The sequence below is a fragment of the Mandrillus leucophaeus genome, unplaced genomic scaffold (assembly GCF_000951045.1).
Source record: "Mandrillus leucophaeus isolate KB7577 unplaced genomic scaffold, Mleu.le_1.0 Scaffold1195, whole genome shotgun sequence".
NCBI classification, from domain to species: Eukaryota; Metazoa; Chordata; class Mammalia; order Primates; family Cercopithecidae; genus Mandrillus; species Mandrillus leucophaeus.
Window position 1 is genome coordinate 174903 of NW_012100265.1, and position 22896 is coordinate 197798.

The following is a 22896-nucleotide window of genomic DNA, read 5'->3' on the forward strand; positions in this document are numbered from 1 at the left end:
TGAGATGGAGTCTCGCTCTGTTGCCGAGGCTGGAGTGCAGTGGCGTGATCTTGGCTCACTGCAAGCTCTGCCTCCCGGGTTCACGCCATTCTTCTGCCTCAGCCTCCGAGTAGTTGGGACTACAGGGACCCGCCCCCAAGCCTGGCTAATTTTTTTGTATTTTTAGTAGAGATGGAGTTTCACCATGTTAGCCAGGATGACTCTCGATCTCCTGACCTCATGATCCACCCGCCTTGGCCTCCCAAAGTGCTGGGATTACAGGTTTGAGCCACGGCATCCAGCTGGGATTTTTTTAAACACTAGAATAAAACTAATGTACTGTAGGTAGTGGCATATTTTCCAAAAATTCTTGTTCTTAAATTGTGAGCTAATTTTCAATGATTTTGAGAAGCTGCCATTTAGGTAGATTAGGATTAGGGTTGGAGATAGATTTAGAAAACTATAAAGACCCTACCTTGTTTGAGTTTATAAGCTGTCATTCAGGTCAGTGTTAAAAATAACCAACATAAGATATTATTAAATCCATTAGAAATGTTCAGCCTTTGGTCATACAGATATCAGGAATGTTTGTTTACACATTTCTGTTGACCATGGAATGTATCTGAGGGGTGCATAGTAGGTAGAATTTAAGATCCTTAGCCGTGGGAATCTAGGATTTTCAGTTCAAAGGGTCTAGGAATAGTTCCTCATTCTGTGGGCCTTGGGATACAGAGAAAGTTGTTCTCACCGTCTGAGGTTTCTGTATGGAGCAGTAATTGTGGCCGAGCTCTCTTCCATCTGAGAAACTGGGGTCTTTCCCTGTAACAGACCAACACCAGATGAGCCCTAGTGACCCCACATAAGAACTTTTCAGTTTTACCCTCAACCCTTGAGGAGAGGGGATACCCCCCAGCTTCCCATCTCACACAGAGGGTGGGAGCTGCCTTAGTGCAGTGGGGACGGTGCCTCTGCTTCTCCAACACCTCCCTTTTTAGTGGCCCAAGAATGAGAGCTGAGGGAGAAGTCCCTCCTTCCACAGGATCCCAAGGTTGGGTAAACATGGACACAGCCATGAGTCCCTGCCCATATGCCCCTAGTCCTGTTTCCAGGCCCCAGTCCCCAGTTTGGAGGAACTAGTCAACCAGGATCTCAGATGCTGCTAGATGTGGGAGAGGAGGAAGGTGTATTGATCAGAAGGGCTCACCTGTAAGTTGAAGAACACTTGTGCATACATGGTGTTCTCTCCAACCACAGACTCAACTTCTGTGACATATGGAGTGACAGGATCATAGTCTGCTTGGCCCTTAGGGGCTGGGTCATGTCCAGCACCCTCCTGAGTGACCTGGTCATACACCTCGTCTCTTCCATTGATGGGCTTGTGCACCTCGGGCCTGTCCGCATCCTCCTCAGTTGTGATGTTGCTGTCAGAGCTGCTGTCTGAGGCGGGCCTAGGCCGTTGCCTGGCAGGCCTGAGGGGAGTGTCCAGCTTCTCACACTTTTGAGAGAGCACAGAGTATAGCATGTGGCCAGCTGTGGGTTCTGGAACACCTTGTGCAGGGCTGATAAAAGTATGCCAACCCCACCTCTCTCTTGCTTTGCTGCAAGGCCCCAGCCTGCTCTAAAGCTTGCATTGGATGAGGCCTAGAAAACTGAGGGAGATTGTTTTTTTCCTGTCTTCCCTCAGGGAGTCCATTCCACTCTCCCTTCCTCCTTTCAAGCATTCATTTATTCATTCATTTGATAAATATTAAATATGACATGTGATAGACTTTAGCAACTCTCTGGCCCTGTGGGATACACCATGCCAAGCATCATGACAGGTACTCTGGGGAAACACAAAGGTAAACTGGACCTGGTCCTGGAGGAGCACCCTGTCTAGCTGGGGAGTCGCGTGCATGTGTAAACCAGTAATGTAAGGCCAGCTTTGCCAAGTATTCCACGAAACATATGAGGAAAGTGCAGAGTTGAGAGGAGATGACTCTGGTTAGAGAAGCAGAGAGGAACTCATGAAGGTGGCAGAATTGAGGTGGGTCTTGAATAGGGATTCAATATTTCGATGAGTGGAAGGGTATTCTAGGTGGTGGAGGGAGCAGCATGATTAGAGGCAGGTGTAAAGCCTGGAGCAGTCTCCTTTTCCAAAAGGGTGATATTAAAAATACTTAACAATTGCAATGGTCAGGGCTTAGGCAATCAGCATGGGCACCTGTGAACACTGGCATGGTGGACACGCTGTGAGGGCTGGTGTGGCCCACTGGGTGGATATGCTGTGAATGCTGTCACGGCACACTGGGTGGATGTCAACCCTGCCTGTGGGGCACGTGAAGTAGCCCATTTTGATGTAGGAGTTAAGAAGAAATTACTTAGGCAGATAGTAAGGGTATGGGAGTCCTTGGTAAGGCTTTTCTTTCTATTGAAAAGCAGCCCCAAATCATTTTCCAACAAAGAGCAGCCTGCAAGCTGGGAGCTTGCATGGGTGAATGCCAGCAGGGACTAAGGACTAGACATTTTCAAAATGGCGGCTCCATCTTCCCTTCTCTGCCAGCCACCGGTATTGTAAGGAGCATATAAGATGGTGGCGATCAACTGGAAAATCTATTTGCATAAGAAGATTAGGGTGGGGGAAGCAGCCTTCCCCAGGCACTATGTAAACGTCATACCTTATCAAACCAATCTGTGAGCCCTACGTAAATCAGACGCCACCTCCTCAAACTGGACTATAGAACTTGGCACATTCACCAGCAGCCGGTCCCCACCCTGGGACCCATTCCTCCATAGAGGAAGCTGTTTCTCTTTTTCTTCTCTTCTACTTATTAAACCTCCACTTCTAAACTCCTCGTGTGTGTCTGTGTCCTAAACTTTCCTGGCACGTGAGGACAAACCCTGGGTTTATATCTCAGACAACATAGCCCCTTTGATTTGACCTGATGCTTATATTTTTTTAGTAAGTGCCTACTATGTGCGAGGCACTGTTCTAAATGCTTTTCATGAATAAGTTTATTTAGTCTGCATAAAACCCCATGAAGCATAAACAATAACTATCCGTGTTTATTTTTTGTAGATGAGGAAACTCGAGCACATAAAGATTAAGTATTTGCCTGAGTAAGTGGTAGGGCCAGGATTTGAACACAAGTAGTCTTGTCCCTGATGCTCTTCTTAACCGCTGCTCAATCCTGCCCCCTCCCTGCTGACTCCTCTTTCTCTTTTGCTCAATACTGAGTGAAAATAGGTAGACACCTTCATTTTGGAAGGTAAGAAAACTGAGGCTAAGGGATTCATAAGGAGAAGAGCTAGGGTTTGAGCACAGGATTGTCCTACCTCAGAACCCATACACCTGACCACTTGGTTATATTGCCTTTTGAACAGACAAAGGCCACTAGGAGCTATTGAAGGTTTTAGAGAAGTCAGTTGAGCTTGGCAAAGTGATGAGAGGGAATAGTCTGTAAGGAAACTATTAGCATATTTTAGGAAAGAAGTAACAAGGAATGAGAATGACTGTTAATAAGTACTGGCAAAGTAAATTAGTTAAACAAATGTGTAGAATAGAATAAATGGGAGTCAGTTTTAATCTACAAATGTTAATATTGCTGGGATGTACTGGTAAGATCAAAAAGCAAGGTTTAGAAAAGTGTTATAGATTGCTCCCATGTGTGAAGTTAAAGGAACACCCTCCCCACACAAATATGTATGAAACCTGCAAATGAATTAAAAGTTTCTGAAAGGATTCAGGTCTGTAGAAATCTCAGCAGTGGTTGTCTGTTGGGGGAGGGACTTAGAACCTGGAGATTGGAATTTGGAAAGAGAGCTACTTTTAACTGTATGCCATGTGAATATATGTCTTTTTTTTTTTTTTTTGAGACAAAGTTTCACTCTTTTTGCCCAGGTTGGAGTGCAATGGTTTTCAAGCAAGCATTATTCTAGGCAAGAAGTTATAGCAGTACCTGAGGCAGACAGTCCCTGGGTAGAGAGGTTTATGGCTTGCCCAGTGTCACAGAGTTTCAAGTGTCTGACCTAAGGTTCGAGTGCAGATCCTACAGCGCCCTTAATCGCCACGTTACACTGCCCCTCTGTAAATGATATGAGGAGACTTCCAGATTCCTGTTAAGCTGGACTCTAGATCTGTCTGCCAGACACAATCTGACCCAACATTGTCAGATCCTGGGTAGACCGTACCTTTTTTCTACTTCCTTCTATGGAAGAGCAGAAGATACAGCTTAGGGTTCAAATCCAGTTTTTACGGTGTGACCTTGGGCAAGTCCCTTATCTTTTCTGAGCCTCAGTTTCTTTATCCGTATAATGGGGAAAAATGAGAGTATCTACTCTGTAGGATTGTTGCGAAGATTGTGCAAAAATGCATGAAGGCCTAGTAAGGGCCTTCATTTAGTAAGGGCTTGGCATTTAGTAAGGGCCACTGGGACTCCTTTTCTAGCTCCCACTCACACAGCCTTTGTTCCTGGGTGGTCCACATCCCTTTCCACATCAGCTTCATATCAGATTTTCTCTACAAGCCTCTAACTCTGTGCTGTTCAATATGGTAGCCACAAGCTATGCATAAGCCCTTGAAATGTGGCTAGGATTACTGAGACACCAAACTGCTTCTTTTGTTTAGTTTTAGTTTTAATTTAAAAATGGCTACTCAATTCCTTCTTGAAAAACTGATAAGTGTGCTTGGAATAACTTGGGTGCATAAATCTATTTTTTCAACTGTAATTTTACAAAGTCTGAATATAGATTAAACACATTCAGTGAAAATTTAGCATTGGAATAGAGATGTGCTGTAAGTGTAAAATACATACTGGCTCTCAAAGACTTAGTACAAAATAAAATGTAGTGTCTAATGAATTTTTTTTTGTATTGAATACACATTGAAATCATGATATTTTGGATATATTCAGTTAAATGAAATATATTATTAAGATAACTTTATTTCTTCTTGCTTTTTCTAACATGGCTATTAGAACATTAAAATCACATGCTTGGCTCTCACATATCTGTGGAAGCATGCCACTCTAAAGAGCTCTCACCCACAGCCTCCCACTGCACTTCATAAAGAATCAGTCAGGATGCAAACTCTTGGATCTGAGGCCCCGAGGCCCCGTGGCCTGAGTAAATAGAGATGGAGAGAAACCTGAACAGATGTTCTCAGAAAGAAACTGGTGGGAACTGTTGCTGACAGGGTTGCTGGCTATGCATGTGAGGTTGGGGTGATTTTCACCACTTCTCCATGAGACGTTGAGGTGTGATTCCCCTTGGGACACAACAGCTCCCTTCTGCAGTGGGGTCCATGTGTACATGACAGCGTTTCCCCCATCCTTCACAGAGCAGGTCAGGCTGACCCTGCAGATGCCATCCTTGCTGTGCCGGAGGTGCCACGTGATTTTGGGCTTCACCAGCCTCCCTGTGAGGAGAGAGGCAGACTCCATGTGGAATCAGGCCTGCCCCCTGGGCAGTCATCTGTCTTCATTCGTTAAAAATATATTCATGAAGCCAAGTGTTGATACTGCCGGCAGAGTGCCTCCAGGAGCCACAGGAATTTTGGAGTACACCTGGCATTTTCCTCCCTACTTGTGACATCTCAGACACACCTCTTTACCTCTTGATGCTCAGGTGAGAAAAAAGGGAAATGAGGAAAAGTGAAGAAAGAAAGATACAACCTCATTCTATACAGTTAGTTACAGCTGTGAAAGCAAGCAAACCAATCAACACGGATGAGCGCAACACTTCCATGTGCTGTAAAGACCCTTCAAGGCTTGCCTTTGAGGCTGATTTGCTTACTGATGTAAGACAAGGGAAGCAGAGAGGCGAGCGCTGTACCTGACAGAGTAAACGCTCAATAAATGTTAGCAACTTTAAAAGAAACAATAAGATTGACTCTATTTGTTTCCTGTTTATTCTTATTTTTACTTAACCTTGTGGGTTTCTTTATATTTGAGGCACTGTGGGCAATAGGCATGGACTTGGCCGACTTGCTGCATATTTTAACAAAACCATGATGGTGACTCTTCACAGGTACCTAGACACTGACAAACTCAGGCAGGGGGTATGCTGACCATGTCTGAATGGCACAGGTGAAGGAACAGGTAAACATAAACCATGCAAATTGCCAAGCCAAGCTCCTGTGAGGCCCAAGGCTGAGGAGGTAGAATGCAAATTCTGTTCCACATGTCCAGGGGAGCTGAGTGGCCCACCTTCTTGGAGGCCACAGTGTCTTTGGACATCAAGGGCTTCTCCTCAGTCTTCTCTGATTTCACCCCAGCCAACTCTGGCCTTATTAAAAATGATAATAGTTTATACAAATGCAGGTTGGGGCCAGGCGCCATGACTCATGCCTGTAATCCCAGCACTTTGGGAGACTGAGGCAGGTGGATCACCTGAGGTCAGGAGTTCGAGAATTGCCTGGCCAACATGGCAAAAACCCATCTGTACTAAAAGTACAAAAAGTAGCTGGGTGTGGTGGTGTGTGCCTGTACTCCCAGCTACTCAGGAGGCTAAGGCAGGAGAATCCCTTAAACCTGGAAGTCAGAGGTTGGAGTGAGCTGAGATCGTGCCACTGTACTCCAGCCTGGGTGACTGACTTTATTTTTGAGACGGAGCATGACTTCATCTCAAAAATAAAAAAATGCAGGTTGGTGAGTTCCCAGTCCCCCCCTCTCCTTTTTTTTTCTTTTTAGACAGAGTCTCGATCTTTCTCCCAGGCTGGAGTGAAGTGGCATGATCTCAGCTCACTGCAACCTCTGCCCCTTGGGGTTCGAGCGATTTTCTTGCCTCAGCCTCCGGAGTAGCTGGGATTACAGGTGCCCACCACCGCACCCTGCTAATTTTTGTATTTTTAGTAGAGACGGGGTTTCACCATGTTGGCCAGGCTAATCTCAAATTCCTGACATCAGGTGATCCACTTGCTTCAGCCTCCCAAAATACTGGGATTACAGGTGTGAGCTACCGCACCTGGCCTCCTAGTCCCTTCTGAGACTCAATGCAGAAGGACCACGGCAAGCACCTAAAGTTGGGTGGTAGAGGCCTAACTGGCAGCCTAGAACCAGGGGCACTTTGGCAGGTAGACTTGTACAGCAGCTAGTCATGAGTTTCCCTCCTGTGAATCAACTGGTGTGAACTGAACAGCTGTCCTAGTGGTCTGAGGCATTTCAGTCTGAGGGAAGACCCTTGGAGAAGGGGGAGGTGGAGAAGGCAGCAGAGGAGAAAGCTTTCAGAGAAGGAATCTAATGACGGGTGCCCTGCCCAGAGACTCACGGTAGATGAGCAGGGTGACATGTGTCATGCTGGTGACTCTGGAGGCCTCTGAGCACACGTAGGCATGGTAGGGGCCGGCGTCCTCTATCTTCAGCTGACTGATCTTCAGGGAGCAGTCCTGACTGGAGACCCACACCGTGTTCTTGTAAGGATCCCTGGATTTAATGAGTGGATCTGCCGTTGCTGCTTCATCCCTCTCTTTGCTGATGACGGATGTGTTAAACAACCAGACAACCTTCTCTGTGTGCCGGCAGGCTGGGAGTGCCAGTGGCAGGGTGACTGGCTCTCCCAGGACCCCTACCACAGTCTCCCCTGTTTTTCCTCCTCTGGAGGCTCCTGAATCTGGGGTCAGAGATGAGACATTGCAGCTTCAGTCACTGTCCCTACTCGCTTGGCCTCCAGGCATTCTAAAGGGGACTGAGGGGACTGAAGTCCCTCCTCCCCCTCCTCTTCCTCCTGGCCTCCTCCTCTGAGGGGCATGCCTGCTACTTCCTCATGACCACCCGTTCCACCGGGCTCTGCCCACTGAATACTTGGACTCTCATTCCCCTTCTCTGCCCTTCTGAGGGTACCCGGAAACACCTCCACCCAAGCAAAGACCCATCAGGACTCCTGTATCCATATTGTCTTCTCCTCCCTTGCTCTAACCTTAGAGTATCACAGTGTTCTGGGCTTTCCAAGTCCTGCCAGCCTCTCTCAGGCCCCTGAGAGTAGAGAATAAGGGGTTTTGGGGCCTATCCTCTTGCTTCCCCACCCGCTGTGTGTCCGACCAGAACCCTAGGGTTTAGACTCCACAGTTGCTCACATTGTTTCTGGATTTCCCTCAAGGGCCAAATTGGAGCCAGGTACCTGTACAGAACTGCCCAACATGGACAGGGTGGGAGCTGGTCTGGCTGACGAGGTTCTGGGCTATGCAGGTGTATGGCAGGTCTGGCTCACAGGGCATTCAGGAGATGGTAAGAACGGAGCCTCCATTGGACTCAGAAGCATGGGGGTCCCTTGGGGTCCAGCTGTACAGAACACTTTTCTCTGCTCCCTTCACGGAGCACATTAGAGTGATGTTACAGGAGAAGTTCTCAGACGCCTTCACAGACTTCATGGTGACTTCGGGCTCCTGCAGCTGTTCTGCAGAGACAACAGCATGGGAAGATGCTCAGTTCCCTTTGCCAGCAGAAAAGCACTGAAAGAAGAAAGGAGTGATAATAGTGGAGTTGGGGGCAGCAGAGAGAGGCCAGCAATACCAGTCGCAGGGACATCTTCTCTGCAGGCTGGGTTGACGGCCTCTCCTCTGTGCTCCCATAACATCCTCTACAGGTGTTATCACCATGACTCAGCATGACTAATAGTCTGATTACTTCTCTTTCTCCCAGACCAGTATAAGAACTCTTTGACGACAGGGCTGATTTCTGTGTCTGAACATCTAACACGCACCTGCCTTATGAAAAATACTCAGGAATGTTCGATGAATAAATAGGTGAACGGCCCAGCCCCAAACACTATGGAGTGGGGAACTGTGCCTCTAGAATTTGAGTTGCCCGTGTCTTTTGGTCTGAATTTAGAATTGTGCTTCTAGCTCTTCTTCCTTGTCTTCTCCTTTCCTTTTGCTCCATCTCCACTGTTCACCATGTATGTGCACATGTGTGAATGTTTCATTAAGCTATATTTCTTTCTTTCTTTCTTTCTTTTTGAGACAGAGTCTCACTCTGTTACCCAGGCTGGAGTGCAGTGACGCGATCACTGCTCACTGCAACCTCTGCCTTCCGGGTTCAAGCAATTCTCCTGCCTCAGCCTCCTGAGTAGCTGGGATTACAGGCACACAACACCACACCCGGCTAATTTTTTTTGGTATTTTTAGTAGAGGCGGGGTTTCTTCCATGTTGGCCAGGCTAGTCTCAAAGTCCTGGCCTCAGGTGATCTGTCTGTCTTGGCCTCCCAAAGTGCTGGGATTACAGGCATAAGCCACTGCACCTGGCCCAATATTTCTTCTTCGAATAGGTAATACATATAAAAAAATTGAGAAAATACAAAAGGTACATAATGAAAAAGTAAGCTTTCTAGCCTCCAGCCATTTATTTACTCTCCCCAAGAATTACTATTCCTGAAGGCAATTACTGTTATGGGTTTCTTATTGATCTTTCCAGAGATATTCTAGATATAGACAGATATATGCATACTTTACACACTGTTTTGGACCTTAAAAATTAACAGTATATCTTGGAAATTATTGTATGTCGTATGTCAACACATGTTGATTCATTCTAATTTTATTAACTGCATAGAATTCCATTTCCTTAACAGATACAGAATACCATACAAATCAATGAAAACGATCAAACTACCTGAGAGAAAGATGGTGTTATGAGCTAAACTGTGTCTCTGCAAAGTTTAGATATTAAAGTCTTAACCTCCAGCACCTCAGAATGTGACTGCATTTGAAGATGGAATTATATTTGGAGATAGAAGTAATTAAGTTAAAATGAGGCCGTTAGGGTGGGCCCTAGTCAGATATGAGTGGTGTCCTTTTAAGAAGGGGAGATTACAGCGTAGACAATACAGACAGAGGGACACCCATGTGAGGACATAGAGAGAAGGTGGCCATCTAGGAGCCAAGGAGAGAGGCCTTAGAAGAAACCAAGCCTGCTGATACCTTCATTGGCCTCCAGAATTGTGTTCTGGGGAAATGTGGAACACATTTCTGTTGTTTAAGCTAGTCAGTCTGTGGTATTTTGTTATGGAAGCCCTAGCAAACTAATACAGATTTTGATACCAGAAGTGGGATGAAGCTCTAACAATATAAAAATGTGAAATGGCTTTGGAACGGGCTGATGGGTAGAGATTGGAAGAATTTTGAGGTATGTGCTAGAAAAATCCTAGATTATCTTCAAGAGACTCTGGGTAGAAATATGAATGTTAACGAGAATTCGGGTGAGCACTCAGAAGGAAAATAGGAACACTGCAGGGAAAGCTGCTATTTCCTTAGAGATATACATATGTCATCATGAGCAGAATGTTGGTAAAAATATAAATATTAAACATATTGCTGGTGAGGTCTCAGACAGAAATTAGAAATATGTTACTGGAAACTGGAGGAAAGGGTATACTTGTTATAAAGTGGCAAAGAACTTGGCCACGTTGTTTTCTAGTGTTTTGCAGAAAGCAGAATGTTTAAGTGATAAATTTGGGTACTTAGCTGTGGAGATTTCTAATCAAAGAGTTGAAGGCACTGCCTGGTTTCTCCTTGCTGCTTATATAAAATGTGAGAGGAGAGAGAGAGGTTAAATAAGGAACTGTCAAGCAAGATGGAGCCAGAATTTAAAGCTTTGAAAAAATTTCAGCCTATTCATATTGTGAAAAATGAGAAAGTGTGTCTGGAGAGAACACAAAGATTGTGGCTTGGCAATGTTTGCTAGAGAAGTTATGAGATTGGACCACCTCGGCAAAATTGCTGCAAGTGTGGACTGTAAAGGACAGAGACAGGACAAATGAAGGAGTGTGTCAGGCTTCTGGGCTTTTATGAAACAAGTCAATATAGCTCATACAGCTGCAAACATGTGTTATCCTTCAAGAAAAGGGAACAGTGACCCCACAGGCAGTTCAGAAGTAGGCAGAGATGCCACTGCCACCATTGGCCTAGAGGGCATAAGCCTTGGGTAGGGTGAGGTGGTTTCCTCCTTGATTCCAGCGGGCAGAATTGCCACCCAGGGCCAAGGAGGTGGGGCTGCTATTCCAGTGGGCCCAGAGGATAGAGCATTGAGCCAAAGAGGATTATGCTTGAGCCTTAACATCTAATAGAATTTACCCTGTTAGGTTTTGGACTTGTTTGGGACCTGTGACTTTTTTCTTCTTCCCAATGTCTCTCTTTTGGAATGGCAATGTCTATTCCATGCCTGTTCTACCATTGAATTTTGGAGGCAGATAACTTGTCTGGTTTCGCAGGTTCACAACTGAAGAATAATTTTGCCTCAGGATGAATCCTATCGCAAGTCTCACCCATACCCGATTTAAATAATATTTGGATGGATTTTGGACTTAGAGTTGATGCTGGAATGGGTTAAAACTTCTGGTGTTGTTGGAATGGGGTGAATGTATTTTGCATGTGAGAAGGACATGAATTTTGAGAGGCCAGAGGGTAGAATGTTAGGGCTGAATTCTGTCCCCCGACAACATTCATATGTAGAAGTTCTAATCCCGAGTACCTCAGAATGTGACTGTATTTGGAGACAGGGTATCTAAAGAGGTAATTAAGTTAAAATGGAATTGTTAGGGTGAACCTTAATACAATATGACTGATGTGCTTATAAGAAGAGATTAGGACATGGACAACACAGACAAAGGAATGACTGGGGGCACAGTGAAAAGGTGGCCAACTACAAGCTGAAGAGAGAGGTTCTAGGGAAAACCAAACCTGCCAACACCTTGAACTTGGATTTCTAGTCTCCAGAATTGTGAGAAATAAATTTCTGTTGTTTAAGCCATCTATTCTGGGGTATTCTGTTATAGCATCCCTTTCACACTAATACAGATGAGTAAAGAATATTAATAGAAAGTTACAGAAAAGAGAATACAAATGGCTATTTAATACATGAAAAGATGGCCAGACACAGTGGCTCACGCCTATAATCCCAGCACTTTGGGAGGCTGAGGACAGTGAATTGCTTGAGGCCAGGAGTTTAAGACCAGCCTGGCCAACATGGCAAAACCCTCTCTTTACTAACAATACAAAAATTAGCCAGGCGTGTGGTGCATGCTTGTAATCCCAGCTTCCTGGGGGGCTGAGACATGTGAATTGCTTGGACTCAGAAAGTGGAGGTTGCAGTGAACTGAGATTGCACCACTGCACTCCAGCCTGGGCAACAGAGCAAGACTGTCTCGAAACAAACATAAAACATAAAACATGAAGAAATGCTCAGTTTAAAACATGAAGAGATGCTTCAATTTAAAATATAAATTTAAACTATGAAATACTATTTTAACTACTCAATTTATCAATAAAGAAATGTTTGACAATACATTGTTATTGAGAATATAAGGAAATATTCTCTCAAACATTGCTAGTGGGAGGGTTACTTGGTAACACGGAGGGAAATCCAGCAATATCTAGCAACATTAAAAATGTATATACTAAGCTGGGTGCAGTGGTGCCTGTAATACTAGCTTCTTTGGAGTCTGAGGTGGAAGGATTGCTTGAGGCCAGGAGTTTGAAACCAGCCTGGGCAACATAGTGAGAACCAGTCTCTACAAAATAAAATAATAATAAATAAAAATTTAGGATTTTAAAGCCAGGCACATGGCTTTACAGGTGGCACATGCCTGTAGTCCCAGCTACTTGGGAAGTTGAGGGAAGGGGATAGCTTGAGTCCAGGAGTTTGAGACTAGCCTGGACAACAAAATGAGACTATGCCTCTATGAAATACTGGTAATACTAGTGGTAATAATAATAATAACAATAAAAAATTCAGGATTTAAAAGCTGGGCATGGTGGCAAGTACCTGTAGTGCCAGCTACGTGGGACACTGAGGCAGGAGGATCACGTGAGCCCAGGAATTGGAGACAAGCCTAAGTGACATAGTAGGACGATGTCTCAAAAAAAAAAAAAAAAACAAAAACGCATATACCATTTGATTCAGCAACTTAACCCCATGTATATATTCTAGATTTATTCATCAGAATATAACCTAGTCACGTAAGCGTGAAAAGATAGGTGCACAAGAATATTCATTGCAGTATTGTTTATAAGAGAAAATATTAGAAACAATATTTCTATAAGCAGAAACAGTATTTCTACAAGTAGGAGACAAGTTACATGAATTATGGCGATTATATAACATGTCAGGAATTTATGGGTGTGTCTTCTAATCTTGACATCTGTGTATACGGAATTAGGTGAAAAATGATCAATATAGTAGTCATATTTATCCTAGAGAGAGAAATTCCTGGAGAAAAAGGATGTCTGTTTTTAAAAATAAAAGATCAAGAGAAGGGGCTTCAAAATGGCTGACTAGAAGCATTTAATGCCTACTTCCTCTACTTAGAAGAACCAAAGTAGTATACAAACAGTCATATTTCAAATACATTTTCCAAGGGAGAATGCCGGAATTCAACAGAGATGTGACAGGAAACACTAAAAGCAGGGAAGGAGAAGCAACAGAGACAGCCTCCCTGGCTGGGATCTGCTGGGAGCTGGAGGTGATTTCCCAATAGAGGTGAGCGAAAGACCTCCAGTGGCCCACATCCCACTGCAGAATCATGCAATCCTGGCCGCATGAGACCCCTCTGACCCTCCTGATTCCTGAAGCTACCATAGGGAGCTGCTGGGAGACTGTGGGGCAGAACTGCCCCAGGGAGGGAGCTCCTACAGGGTTCTATACTCTTTCTGAGACCTCTGCAGTTATAGTAAGGGACCATTTTCAAACTTAGCCTTTGGCAGACTGCACGCTGTCCTGGGGCCCAAAGTGCTGGATCTGAGGTGTTAGGAAAACTAAAGCTGTTGCTGCTGAGACTAGAGTATGAACTGGGAGCACTCTGCGGGTAGAACTAAGTAGCAAGAGAGGTGTGGGCTGTGGTTTCTGCTCCTAGGAAGTGAGTGCTGCTGTGATTGAGACTGGGTAAAGTAGTGGGCTGTGAGTTGCTGCTGCAACTTGGTTGCAAGCTAGGCAAAAGCTCCTGCAGCTAGTGCTGAATTGGGGGAAGCCCTCCTAGGACTGAGGCTGAGAGGGATGCATATTCCCCATCTGCCATCCAAGGCTGTGGACACTGAACCTGGCCTCATCTTTTCCAGAGGCAGGGCCTCACTGTGGCTGCTACTGCCCTCACCTGAGCACTCTGCCTGGGGCCTGAGGATGGCCCTGCTCCCATGTACCATAGCTGGTGTCTGCTTTCACCACTGGGGGGCCTGAGTGCAAGCCCACTCAGCTTGGCTTCCCCTTTCCCCCTTGGAAAGAGAACACATAGGCCAGCATCTTGGGGATTGCCCACCCCAATCCACCGCCTTGGGCACCATCAACATCAATGCACACTGCTTGGGACCCAGAGAATCATCCCACTACTGTCATTGCCCATGCCACATTGGTTTCCCAGGGGCCTGAGAACCTGCTCACCACCCTCCAGCCCACTGCTGCCATTATCGGTATCTGAGCAAGCCACTGGAGACTTAAAAATCAGCCTGCTGATAAGCATAAACACAAGTTACAGCATACACTGCCTTGAGGCATAAAGATAGGTATGCTGCCACCATTGTGGCTTGATGACTGGCCCACTTGACATTTCAATCCCCAGCACAGCTTCACCACAGCCTCTGTTAATAACCACACCCTGACCCACTGAGGAAATCACAGATACCACTAATGTTATTTACAGCCAGACAAATCATACAGAGACTATACTACTGCATGCACCCAGAATCAAAGCCAGGGTGCCCTACCCCAACAACACAATGGACACATTTTCAGGAAAAAGACTTCCCTATGAAAGTAAATTAAAAAATAAGAAAAAACTCAGTGAGATAGAAGAGAATTCTGAAAAACAATACAAAGAATTCAGAAAAACAATGCTGGATGTGAATGACAAATTAACCAAAGAGATAGATATTTAAAAAACAGAATCAATAGAATTCTGGAATTGAATAATTCACTGAAGGAAATACAAAATATACTTGAAAGCTTCAACAATAGACTAGATTAGGCAGAAGAAAGAATCTCACAACTTGAAGACAGGTCTTTTGAAATAATCCAGCCAAACAAAAAATAAATGAATAAAAAGAATAAAAAAGAATGAGCCAAACCTTTGTTACATTTGGGACAACATAAAGTGATAAAATATTCAAATTATTTCTATCCCTGATGACAAAGAGACAAAGAACTGATTAGAAAATGTATTTAATGAAATAATAGAAGAAAACTCCCCAAGTCTAGCAAGAGTTTTAGACACCCAGATACAGGAGGCTCAGTGATTCTCAGGAAAATACAATGCAAAAAGGTCTCCATGGCACATTACAGTCAAACTGTCCAAAGTCAAAGAGTAAATCATAAAAACAGTAAGAGAAAAACATCTAGCCACCTATAAAGGAAAGCCCATCAGACTAATGGTGGATTCCTCAGCAGAAACTTTGCAGGCCAGAAGAGAATGGAATTATATATTCAAAGTGTCAGCCGAAAATACTATATCCGGGAAAATTATTCATCAAAAAGGAGAAATAGCCTTTCTCAGACAAGCAAATGCTGAGAGAATTTGTTACCATTAGATGGGGTCCTACAAGAAATGCTCAATGGTGTCCTAAACCTGTAAGCAAAAGATGAGATTTACCATGATGGAAACACACAGAAGTATAAAACTCATTTGTAAAGCAATCATACAAAGGGTGAAGAGAAAGACTTGAATGATGTCACTACAGATACCCACCAAACCATAATGACAAACAATAAGAGAGAAAAAAACAAAGAATATATGAGAAAACCAGAAAACAACAGTATATAGGAAAAAGCTTCACATATCAATAATAACTTTGAATGTAAATGGATTAAATTATCCATTTAAAAGATGTAGAATCATTGAATGAATTTAAAAACATGATCCATCTATATGTTAATTACACAAAATTCACCTTAACAGTATATATATATATAGACTGAAAGTAAAGAAATGGAAAAACAATTCCATGCAAATGGAAATCAAAAGCAAGCAGGAGTAGCTAGCTATATTTATATCAGATAAACAGATTTTAAGTCAAAAACAGTGAAAAAAAAAAGACAAAGAATGCCATTATATAATGATGAAGGGATCAATCCAGCAAGAGGATATAACAACTCTAAATTAATATACACCGAACACTGGAGCACCCAGATTCATAAAGCAAATATTACGAGAGAGAGTGAGAGTAAGAGAGAGAGAGAGAGTGTGTGTGTGTGTGTGTGTGTGTGTGTGTGTGTGAGGGGGAGAGAGAGAGAGACTGCAATAGAATAATAGTGGAGGACTTCAGCACTCCACTCTCAGCATTAGACAGAGCTTCTAGACAAAAAATCCACAAAGAAACTTTGGATTTAAATTGGAGTTTAGACCAATGGACCTAACAGATATTTACAGAATGTTCTATCCAACAACTGCAGAATATGCATTCTTTTCATTAGTAGATGAAACATTCTCCAGGATAAACTATTTGTTAGTTCACAATACAAGTCTCAACAAATTTTAAAAAATTGAAATCGTATCAAATATCTTTTCAATTCCAATGGAATAAAACTAGAAATCAATATTAACAGGAACTTTGAAATGATACAAATACACGGAAATTAAACAACATGCTCCTGACCATTGGGTCAACAAAGAAATTAAGAAAGAAATTTAAAAAAAGTTCTTGAAACAAATGAAAAAGAAAACACAACATACCAAAACCTATGGAGTACAGCAAAAGCAGTGCTGAGGGAAGTTTATAGGAATAAATGCCTACATGAAAAAAGTATAAAGATCACAAATAAATAATGTAACAATGCACTTAAAGGAACTAGAAAAGCAAGAACAAACCAAACCCGAAATTAGCAGAAGAAAAGAAGTAATAAATATCAGAGCAAAACTCAATGAAGTAGGGACTAAAAAAATGCGAAGGATCAATGAAACAAAAAGTTAGCTCTTTGAAAAGACAGACAAAATTGATAAACTGCTAGCTAGGCTAATTAAGAAAAGAAGAGAGAAGACCCAAATAAACAAAATCAGAAAAAGTGGAGACATTACAACTGATATTACAGAAATACAAAAGATCGTCAGAGACTATTATGAACAACTATACTCTAACAAACTGAAAAACCTAGAGAAAACTGATAAATTTCTAGAAACATACAACCTAACAAGACTGAATAAGTAAAAAATAGAAAACCTGAACAGACGTCAATGACAAGTAGTGAAATTAATCTGTAATAAAAAAGTCTACCAACAGAGAAAAGCCCAAGACTGATGGATTCACAGCCAAATTCTACCAAATATACAAAGAATAACTAATATCAATCCTCCTGAAACTATTCTTAAAAATCAAAGTGGGGGGAATTTTCCTTAACTCATTCTGTGAGGCCAGCATCATGCTGATAGCAAAATCAGACAAGGATGCAACAATAACAAAAAGAAAACTACAGGCCAACATCCCCGATGAACATAGAAGAAACAATCATCAACAAAATACTAGCTAACAGAATCCAACAGCACATGAAAAAGATAATACATGATCAAGTGGGATTTATCCCAGGGATGCAAGGACGGTTTAACATATGTAAATCAATAAATGTGATACATCTCATCAATAGACTGAAGGACAAAAACCATATGATCATCTCAATGGTCATAGAAAGAGCACTTGATACAGTCCAAATCCCTTCACGAAAAAATTTCTCAACACGCCAGGCATAGAAGGAATATATCTCAAAATAATAAAGCCCATATATGACAATTCCACAATTAACATTGTACCAAATGGGGAAAAGCTGAAAGCCTTTCTTCTAAGAACTGGAACAAGATAAGGATACCCCATTCACTACTTTTATTCAACATAGTACTGAAAGTTCTAGTCAGAGAAACCAGGCAAAATAAATAAAAAACATTCAAAGTGGAAAAGAGAAAGACAAATTGTTCCTCTTTGCTGATGGTATAATTTTTTTTTTTTTTTTTTTGACAGGGTCTCATTTTGTCACCCAGGCTGTAGTGCAGTGGTATAGTCATGACTCACTGCAGCCTCAACCTCCTGGGATTCAAGCAATCCTCCCACCTCAGCCTCCAGAGTAGCTGGTACTACAGGCACATGCCACCATGCCCAGCTAATTTTTGTATTTTTTGTAGAGATGGGGTTTTTCCATGTTGTCCAGGCTGGTTTTGAACTTCCGAGCTCAAGCAATCCACCTGCCTTGGTCTCCCAAAGTGCTAGGATTACAGGTGTGAGCCACCATGCTCAGCCTGATGATATGATCTTATATCTAGAGAAACCTAAAGACTCCATCAAAAAACTCTTAGATTTGATAAATGAATTCAGTAAAGTTGCAGGACAGAAATCAATGTACAAAAACTAGTAGCATTTCTATACACAAATAATGATTTAATCAAGAAAGAAAGAAAGAAAGAAGTCAATCCCATTTACAATAGCTATTAAAAACCCTAGGAATAAATATAACCAAGGAGGTGAAAGATCTCTACAAGGCAAACTACAAAACACTGATGAAAAAATCATAGATGACACAAACAAATGGAGAAATATTCCATGCTCATGGATCAGAAGAATCCATATTGTTAAAATGACCATATTGCCCGAAGAATCTACAGATTCAATGCAATCTGTATCAAAATACCAACCTTATTCTTCTCAGATTACAAAAAACAATCCTTCTTTCTAAAAAAAAATTTTTTTTAGACACGGTTTTCACTCTGTCACTCAGGCTGGCATTCAGTGGCGTGATCTTGGCTCACTGCAATCTCTGCTTCCCAGATTAAAGTGATTCTCCTGCCTCAGACTCGCAAGTAGCTGGGATTACAGGTGCCTATCACCACCCCTGGCAAATTTTTGTATTTTTAGTAGAGATGGGGTTTCACCATGCTAGTCAGGCTGGTGTCGAACTTCTAACCTCAAGAGATCTGCCTGCCTCAGCCTCCCAAAGTGTTGGGATTACAGGTATGAACCACTGCACCTGGCCAGAAAAAAAAAAATCCTAAAATATATACGGAACCACAAAAGAGCCTGAAGAGTCAAAGCAATGCTAAGCAAAAAGAACAAAGCTAGAGGCATCACATTACTTGACTTCAATATATAGCATAAGGCTATAGTAACCAAAACAGCATGGTATTATAAAAATAGACACATAGACCAATGGAACAGAATAGAGAACACAGAAATAAAGCCACAGATTTACAGCCAAGTGATCTTTGACAAATCCAACAAAAACTTACTTTGGGGAGAAAAGACACTTTTTTTTTTTTTTTTTTTTTTTTAAGAGACCGCGTGCAGTTTAATTGTGGGGAGGCTGAGAAGAGCAGCATTTTTACCAAATTGGTGTAAAAATGAAACGGGATCCAGACGTGTACACTGACAGCTACAGTAAATTTAAAAATCCGAGCAGCAATTTGAATCATTTCTTGGAAAAAGAAACACTGACAAACACTGAGTTGGTGCCCTGGGCTGTCCGCAGGGCTGGAGGCCAGCTCCGCATCATGGATGCAGCCCGGCACTGTGGGCCTGCATCCCGGGGGTCCCGGCTCCTCGGAACTGGCTGGTGACCTCCCACACAGTGGGCTGAGCCTGGCCTGGCTGAGAGGGGGCCGCAGCCAGCAGGCCTGGGTGGCCACCTGCGCCTGCAGGGGACATTGGAGAAATGAGTGCAGTGTGCGGGACCCGCATGCTGCCCGAGGAGTCTTTGCAGGGTGGACAGGCCTGGGGGTCTCTACCAGCAATGCAATAAATATGCAAATACAAGCGGAGAAAGACCAAGCGCAAACCCCACAAGCACACAAGGCCCAGCCCGGTTCCTGCGGGCGTCGCCGGCTCTTCACAGACCAGAAGTCTCCAAGCTGGGCTCTGGTGTCCCCGAGGTGCTATGGGAGGCAGCGGGTGGGTGGAATACGCCTAACGCCTACGTCTAGCAGCCTTGGGGGGCAGCGGCCCTGGGCAGGGCAGGGTTCCATCGGCAGGACTCTTCCAGCCCCCGCTGCGCCGCGGTGAGGTAGGGATGGCGGAGCGGTCTCCAGTGGCAGTTGGGGGCGCAGGCCTAGCCCTCCCGCACGCTCACACGTGTGTGGCTCAGCCAGGGTGCTGATGATGGACTCCAGGCCGCTGCCCTCCAGGAGCGTGCAGTGGTCACCCTCGATGACGTGGACGGACACCTTTTCAATAAACGGTGCTGGGAAAATTGAATAGTCATATGCAGAAGAATGAAGTTGAACCCCTATTTCTCATCATATAAAAAAAAAACTCCTCAAAATCAGTTAAAGACTTAAATGTGAGACCTGAAGCTATAAAAATACTAGAAGAAAACCTAGGGAAAACTCTCCTGGACATTGGTCTGGACAAATAATTTACGACTAAGACCTCAAAAGCACAGGCAACAAAAACAAAAATAGACAAAAGGGATTTAAACTAAAAAGCTTTTGCACAGCAAAAGAAATAATCAACAGAGTGAAGAGACAACCTGTTGAATGGCAGAAATATTTGTAAATTATTCATCTGACAGGGAACTAATATCCAGAATATACAAGGAACTCAAATAACTCAACAAGAAAAAACAAATAATTCCATTAAAAAGTGGGCAAAGGATATAAATAGATATTCCTCAAAAGAAGACATACACATGACCAACAGATGTATTAAAAAATGCTCAATATCACCAATTATCAGAGAAATACAAATCAAAATCACAATGAGATATTATCTCACTCCAGTCAGAATGGCTATTATTTAAACACTAACCACATGTTGGCAGGATGTGGAGAAAAGGGGAACTCTTAGACACTCTTGGTGGGGATGGAAACTAGTACAGCCACTATGAAAAACAATATGAAGATTTCTCAAAAAACTAAACATTTAATTAGCACTTGATCCAGTAATACCACTACTGGATATCTACCCAAAGGCAAAGAAAAGAAATTGATATATGCAAGGAATACCGGCATTTGTATGTTTATTGCAGCACTATTCTCAATAGCAAAGATATAGAATTAATCTGTGTCCCTTATGGAAGAACGGATAAAGAAAATGCAGTATACACATACATACATATATTTATACACATCATGGAATGCTAATCAGCCATAAAAGAATGAAGTCATGTCTTTTGCAGCACCCTGGATGAAACTGGAGGCCATTATCCAGCTAAAATAACTCAGAAACAGAAAGTGAAATACCACATGTTCTCGCCTATAAGTGGAAGCAATGGGTACACATGGACATACAGAGTAGGACACATGGACATACAGAGTAGGACTAATGGATAGTGGAGACTACAAAAGGTGGGAGGGTGGGAGAGCAGTGAGGGTTGAAAAATTATCTATTGAGTACAAAGGTCACTCTTTGGGTGATGGGTGCACTAAAAGCCCAGACTTCCTCAGCATGCAATATATGCATGCAATAAATCTACACTTGTACCCTCTAAATATATTTAAACAATTTAAAAATCCGTAAAAAAGAATGAATCATGTCTTTTGCAGCAATGTGCCTGAAACTGGAGGTCATTATCTTAAGCGAAATAAGCCAGGCACAAAAAGACACATATCGCCATGTTCTCACTTATATATGGGTACTAAAAATTTTGATCATGTGGAGGTAGATGGTGGAAAGATAGATAGCAGAGACTGAGAAGGGTGAGTGTAGGGAGTGGGTGGTGGGGGGATGATGAAGAGAAGTGGGTTAAAGGGTACAAACATACAGTAAGATAGAAAGAATCAATTCAATTTTTGATAGCAGAGTAGGGTGACTATACTTAACAAGAATGTATTATACTCAGGCAGTAGACACACTGAAAACCCTGACTTGATCAGTATGCACTATATACATATAACAAAATTTCACGCATACCCCATAAATTTGCACAAATAAAAAAAAAGAAAAGATCAAAACACAGAAGCTCTCTGGAACTCACAATAGATTAACAGGGTGAATTCCTCCTCAGAGTGACTTCAAAATTCCTTTGGTTTATCTGGGCTTTGTAGGATCCTGCATCATTCAGAGTCAGATTGCTGATGGACAGGGAGTAACTCCCCCTGGCAATGTTTAGTTGGCCCCGGTAGCTTTTGGCCATAAAGGTTACGTTTTCTTTGGGACGTGCAAAAGCAAGAGCCTTTTTGGGACCAATCCAGATGACATGCTCAATCGCTGTGTCTACTGAGATGTTTAGGGGGAGAGTCACAGAACCCCCTAGGATCCCTGACACTATTGTTGGGGCTGAGTCCTTTCCAGAGGCTCTTAGTCCTGCAGAGATAGAAAAGGGACTTGCAGGAGCAGCTAGACTCCTTGAGCTAGCCTTCTTTCTTTCACTCTGTGAATATACATTGGGCATAAATGTCAGATGCTGAGAAATGAAATGAGATTGTTGTCCTCCTTCTTCTAGGCCCATTGCCTAGTAAAGTCATTAATTCCTCCATTCTCCAAACACTGTCTCCCTTAAAAGTAGCCACAACAATCTGTGAAACAGATCTTCTGGGTTTCTGTTCCAGTAGGGGAATTAGCCTTGTGACTTTGGGTACATTTCTGAATTTTTCAGTGAATCAGTTTACTTATCTAAAGGATTTAAATGCTCATACCTGCACCACTTTCTTCAAAGGATATGATAAAAATTAAATGAAAGCAGTTTGCTGCAAATTGTGAAGAGCCAATGAAGTAAAAAGGAGCATATTTTTAAAAACATGGGTGTGTAGAGGGATGGTTAGATGAACAGGTGAATGATAAAGCAAGCAAAGTAAAACATTTGTGTTAGAGCCTAGGTAGTAGACATATGAATGTTCAGGGTAAATGCTCCAACTTTTCTGAATGTTTGAGAATTCTCATAGCAGTGTCGGGAACTAAAGGAACTTCTCCTACCTCTACCTCACCCTATCTTTCCCTTCATTGTCCATGGGATCTCAGATTGACTTTGGCTTGGCCAGGTTTGGGGGTGGGAATAGCTGGTGGTACCAATACAGTTCCTGATTTCCTCATCTTAGGCAAGATCATATTCCTGA

General features: G+C 42.9%; 1 protein-coding gene across 1 annotated transcript in view; it reads right to left on the bottom strand.

Annotated features, from left to right (window-relative positions):
* LY9 (lymphocyte antigen 9) overlaps positions 1 to 22896 on the bottom strand; it is a 28787-nt gene that overhangs the window by 2955 nt on the left and 2936 nt on the right. Inside the window, 8 exon segments of the mRNA XM_011967326.1 lie at positions 728 to 756; positions 759 to 798; positions 1184 to 1527; positions 5105 to 5374; positions 7225 to 7566; positions 8074 to 8349; positions 21819 to 21848; positions 21851 to 22147. Of these exon segments, the coding sequence (XP_011822716.1) occupies positions 728 to 756; positions 759 to 798; positions 1184 to 1527; positions 5105 to 5374; positions 7225 to 7566; positions 8074 to 8349; positions 21819 to 21848; positions 21851 to 22147 (1628 nt within the window).